At 42.1% G+C, this 6,000-nt stretch overlaps 1 protein-coding gene across 1 annotated transcript in view; it reads right to left on the bottom strand.

Moving 5' to 3' along the window:
* Positions 1-596: 596 nt before the first annotated feature.
* Ctsc (cathepsin C) overlaps positions 597-6,000 on the bottom strand; it is a 32,225-nt gene continuing 26,821 nt past the window's right edge. Inside the window, exons 6-7 of the mRNA XM_041652915.1 lie at positions 2,632-2,763; positions 597-1,465 (exon numbers count right to left, since the gene is read on the bottom strand). Of these exons, the coding sequence (XP_041508849.1) occupies positions 963-1,465; positions 2,632-2,763 (635 nt within the window). The 3' untranslated portion in view covers positions 597-962. The remainder of the gene's footprint in view (positions 1,466-2,631; positions 2,764-6,000) is intronic.

Raw genomic sequence — 6,000 nt, 5'->3', positions numbered from 1 at the left:
AGGGAGGCAGAAGCTGGCGGATCTCTGTGAGTTCGAGGGCAGCCTGGTCTCAAGAGCTAGTTCCAGGATAGGTTCCAAAACTACAGAGAAACCCTGTCTCAAAACAACAACAACAAAAAATGTTTCATTTTATTTTTACTTGTGTGTTCATGTGTGTGCAGAAGCACAAGCAGGTACCAAAGCCAGAGGTGAAGAGTTCAACCTTTTCTATGACTTCTCAGGAACACTGTCTAACTCTGCTTTGACACAGGTCATTCAGGGACCTGGAACTTGTCCATTTAGCTACGCTGGGTGAACAGTGAATTCCAGGGATCCACCTGTCCCTGCTCCCTGGACTGTGATTACAAATGTATCAGCATGTCTGGCTCATTTTTCTGGCACGGATCCTGAAGGCTGAGTTTAGGTCCTCCCGTCTGTACAGCAAACACTTTTGCAGCCGACCTCTCCTCTCCTCCCTGATCCCTAGGTTGTTATCCACACAAAATATTTTCAGTGTTTTTCCTCCTTAAAGAGGTACTCCCATGGGGCAGAGATGCGTCTAAGGGAAGGACTCACTGACAGAAATTCCCTGAAACACACAGAAATTCCACAACACCGACTGAAAGAACATTTATTTTAAAATCTTTAAAATTTTCGCTGTGTTTTTATATGATTTTGTAATTTAAAAACAAACCTACACTTACAGATTTTTACACGAAACATCTGGTTGCCTTGCAAATGACCAGCAAAATTCACTATGTGGCAACTTAACCATTGCTCACAAAAGTCTTACTTAACTAAGTACTTTAAAAAGTAGTTCAGTGGTTGGTAGAGAATATGAAAAGAAAAAAATCAAAGGCGGTTTTAAATTTGAAGGCAACACTCTTCATGGAAACTCACTTCTGAAATTGCTGTTGTCGGAGTCTCAAGCCTGTGATGAAGTCATTGTATAAGTAACGAGGATCCGTACAGAACACTGTGCCCTACAATTTAGGAATGGGCACGGCCGCCATGGCTATACTCTCAATGGCACACTCATCAGTTCCTCTGCGGATCCGGAAGTAGCCTCTCTCTCCCCACTGGGTGCCCCAGCTGTTCTTCACAATCCAGTAGGCTATACCCGTGTCCGGATCCCTTCCATAGCCCACGAGCAGAACAGCGTGATTTGTCAGCTCGAAGGGGTTGAAAGGGTCACTGAGCCCGGTGTGGTGGTAGACGCCACTGTGGTAGTGCAGGAAATCGTCATGGACTTCAAAGGCAACCGCCATGGGCCCGTGCTGGACCAGCTCAAGCTTCATCAGGGCTTCATTGCAGCCACCGTAGAAACCACCCACGTAGTAGTACCGTGAAGTATAGTAGCGGAGACAGTTCTCCTTCGGTTGGCAGGGAGCATCTGTGGCTGTGTAAGGGAAGCAGTTTTCTTCCACCACCCCAAAATCTTGGGCATACTTTCCTGCAATGAGGTACGGGAACCCACCATCACAACCTACGGATGAAAACACACATGGTTATTACATTTCCACTGGAAGAAGGCAGGGCCAACTTCTGCTGTGTCCTGCTTTTTTCTTCTCTCTTCCCTGGAAGTTTTTCTGGGTTTAAAGAATCACTCCATTCTCCCTTCCTCTAACAATCCCCGACCATATAGCTTTACGGGGCATTCACTTAACACCTAGTAAGGAATGTAGCAACTCTAGCACAGAGGTTGAGTGATGGAGGCTCGGAAACCAAAATAGGTTCGAATCCAAAACTTCTGTGAACCATTGAACCCCTCTGTACCTCTGCTTTCTTATCTGGAAAATGTAGATGGTGACAGCGCCACCCTCAAGGTGTAAAGTAGTCACTTCACATAAAGACAATCACTTTAGTGAGTGCGGTCATTGCCATATAGCCCCTCCCCCCACTGATTCCTTCTCAATCAACTCTCCCATCTTCATCCTCAGTACCTTTGTACCTCCATCGTTATTCTCATCCTTGTACCTACTTAACTTTCGTTTCTGTTGCCTAATTGTACTTCACGAGCATAAAGAAACTTTTGATACCTTCCACCTCCCGGGGTCTAGACTGTACAACATGGTGTGTAGTAGCGCCCAGAGAAAGAACAGCTCACTATAGTGACCCGCAGCAGTTTCACAGGAGACCAGTAGCCACCTCTAGACTGGCATCAGGAAACTTTACAATGGTAGTATTTTAAATGGGATTTTCTTCTAAATCATATCTGACTCTTTTCTGCAGCCAGTTTTGAAAGGCTAAGGACAGAATGTTAAATTCTCTTAGAAACAAATAGATATCATAGCTTTATTAGGAACTGGATGGTGAAAAAAAGACCACCATTGGATCTGAAAGTTGCAATGCTTAAAAACTGTGTGATTTCCTAAGAAAGTTTGCTCATACGCCTGCTTTGTAGAGTTTTGCGCACTGTTGGGTGATATTGTAAGAGGCAGTACTCCCTTGGTATATTGAGAGCTCACTATAGGAAGCAGGAGATTCCATGATAAACTGTCCACTGGTAATTGGTGGGGCTACATTCACACCAGGGCTTTCTGACTACAGACACTGTACTTTTCTGCTAGGCCACCCCTTTACTTTTGCCAGTGATATTTGCTGACATGCAGCCAAATAGCTCATGGCATTGCTCTGAAATACAGCCTTTACCTTGGGCATACTTGCTACAAGATACCACCTCTTGAGGACTCAGGATTGGGGTCTGAGTATTGTTGGTTAATATACGGATTCTTGATTCTAGCATACCCATAGAGGCAAATGAGTAGCAGCTTCCACAAGATTCTGTAGATGAAGAAAAAACAACATATAGATATATATAGATATATATACATATATTATTTATTTATAATCTCACAAAGAAACATGAAAACCTGAGTGAATGAGACACCTTAGTATAGATTTATAATAAATTTTTTAAACAAAAATCAGTACAATATATATAGAAGACTGAATTTTCAAGCTCTGATCCTGAGATACTTTGACAGTGATGAGTGGGTTTATGTCTATAATAGATTTAGCCAACAGACTTGGAGAAATATGGTGGGACACATGTGAGCTAAACTTAAAAAAAAATCTAGCCGGGCGGTGGTGGTGCATGCCTGTAATCCCAGCACTCGGGAGGCAGAGGCAGGCGGATCTCTGTGAGTTCGAGGCCAGCCTGGTCTACAGAGCTAGTTCCAGGATAGGCTCCAAAGCTACAGAGAAACCCTGTCTCGAAAAAACCAAAAAAAAAAAAAAAAAAAAAAAAAATCTCTAATGCAGTGGAAAGTTTGAGTTCACCAAAATTTATGTTGAAATTCCGAGCTCTGATTCTCACAGTTGGAGGAGTCCTTATGAGTGGGATTGGTGTCCTGGAAAAGACACCCAGGACAAGGCCAAATGAATTTATTAGAAGCGTCTGCTATGCAGACAGTTACCATTAAAAGAAAAGGAGAAAAGCTATATGCTGAGATGGTGTATAAAAGCAATGCTATTTTTCTGTTTCCTCAAATTGCATGGGTAAAAGAAATAAGCATATGTAACAAAATATTGTAAAACTGGACTTCCCCTTGCTATAATCTTTAAACAAACCAATATAGCTTTATATTTCTATTGTCCCACAGCCTCTCTCATCTTTGCCATCGCTACAAAGATTACATGAAGATTATGCCTATAGCAAACCCAAGATAAAACCAGCTCTACACAAGATATATATCATTCAACTTATTATATTAGCTTCACAAAACTATTGTGAAGTGCTCAGCATTCCACTATGAATCTAAAGATTTGTGAAGTCAATTTAACTAATTTTGCATAGAGGTATGTTCAATAAATCTGATTATCAATAATTTGGTAGCTACCTTCTGTACAGAAAAGTACTATGAAGCTATTATGCTTTTAAATGTTAGCAAGAATACTGTCTTTCCTTCTCCAGGTAATGATTTATGAACCCCCACTGGAGGAAGAGAATAGCCAAGACACTGTTCAAACTCCACCATCATAAACCCTGCTTGAAATACTTAGATTGTTGTTCCTTGCACTCAGCTGGGTATTTCCTCAAGGGCTCTTTATCTTGCCACGTGACACCGGAAAGGAGTTCAGAGCATGTTTGTGGAAAGAATGAGTCAAGAGATAACAAGTAGGCACATTCTTGCAACCCAGAAATGAAGCAAATTCAAGGCAAACTATCAATCATTTATTTCTGAGCTCTTGAGAAAGCAGAACTTTGGGTCCCCATGTGTGAGTCTCCTAACAGGTCCCAGCGTCATAAGACCCTCACCCCGATCTTCCAAAGCCTCGTTTCTGCTTAACTCCTGTCATGTCTGAGGCTCCCAGAAATTCTCCCTTCTGAACGTCTCCTATTTATCAGTTTATACACTGCTCTTGCTGCTGAGGGATCATCTAAATTATGAAGATGAGAAGATAAACACCTGTAATGGTGACTTAGAAGCCACTAGTCTACAGTCTCCTCACTTAATAGCCAAGACCTAGAACTGAGACCATGACCTGAGCCGACAGCTAACCCACTGGTTCTCAGTCTGTGGGTGGTACCCCCTTGCAGGGGGTCGCACAACCCTTTCACAGAGGTCACCTAAGACCACTGGAAAACATAGCTATTTACAATACAACTCATAACAGTAGCAAAATTACAGTTATGAAGTAGTAATGAAAATAATTTTATGGTTGGGGGTCACCAGCCATACAATTTGAGGAACTGTATTTTTAAAAAGGTTACAGCATTAGGAAGGCTGAGAACCGCTGAGCTAACCAATAGCAGATGTTAGCATTTATTTTCTCTTTGTGCAGGACTAGGGGCCTTTGCATTTCTTTTTTAATGATTGTAAATTTCAATCACTATTTTGTTTACTTATGAAGGGCGAAAACAAACTGTAAGGGGAAAGACTGTTATCGACCTTATTCACAGAACGACAAAGAAAATCACGTATTTTCTTCTCTTGTTTGGTTTTTGCAACAGTCTGTTTCCGATTGTCTCTCCTCGTCAGGCAATCAATAAGTACATAGAGTATTAACTTCAACTTTGCGGCTTCCAAGCCATCTAGAAAATACTTCCTTGGAACTCTTCCTTTAACCAAGGGAAAACCAAAGAACAGAATGTGAACACATAACCAGAGTCACTACTGCTCGCTGGAGACATTAGCCACCCAGCTTCCCCAGGCTGTAACAGCCATGGAGACAAAGCTCGTAAGTATTAATCATTAAACTCACATTATCTGACCATCCGCTATGATGGGAGGGACAGGTCACAAGAATGGCCCTGCGGCTCAGAAAGTGCTTTGTTTTGAAATTACAGGAATGTGAAAAGTCCTTACGTCCCTGACTTTCTGGGAAGACTGTCAACTGCTGAGACAATCATTGCCTCCTCTCAAACAGAAAACCCAGTCTGGATTCCAAAAGAAACATAGTATTTTAGACAGATATAATGCAATAAATAAGAAGGGGTCTGTCTTTCAGAAAGTTCTGTGTTGGACCCCCCTTCTACACTGTGTCTCCGTAGTTCACATCCTCCAGCGGTGGGTGAGACACTGCTGTAGCACAGAAGAGAGCCACAGTTCTCGCCTCTCTTGCTTTGCCCCTCATTAGCCACGTGACCCAGAGCAAGGCACTTAGCCTTTGGCATTTCTTTGCATCTTAGTGCAAAGATAAATTAGGTAGAGTGAACAATTTAAGGGCCTTGTCTTCCTGCTCTAATGAACATTTATAACCAGGACTTGAATAGAGTGGATTTTAAATAACAGAAAAGGCCTCCCCATTACCTACTATGACCCTGGAGAGCCACTCTCATTCTCCCAGATACAATAAGACCTGGTGGAAGAGAAGGGAAATCCACTTCACTGAATTTCCTACCTTCTCTCCCCACTCCCACCTCTAAGTTAATCTAGCTATAAAGAAGGCATTTTAAAAAGCTGTTTGAAAGTGTAAATGTAAAACTTCACTTGCCTTTCCAATATTTCCTTGTACTTTAACCTTAATTTCTTCACGCACTGAAGAAAAGTTGTGAATTCCCTCAACTGTGGCCAA

The sequence above is a fragment of the Microtus oregoni genome, unplaced genomic scaffold (assembly GCF_018167655.1).
Source record: "Microtus oregoni isolate MIOR12 unplaced genomic scaffold, Mior012 000000F_ref0000247, whole genome shotgun sequence".
NCBI classification, from domain to species: Eukaryota; Metazoa; Chordata; class Mammalia; order Rodentia; family Cricetidae; genus Microtus; species Microtus oregoni.
The sequence above is the reverse complement of the archived record's forward strand: the minus strand, read 5'-3'. Positions and strand labels throughout refer to the sequence as shown.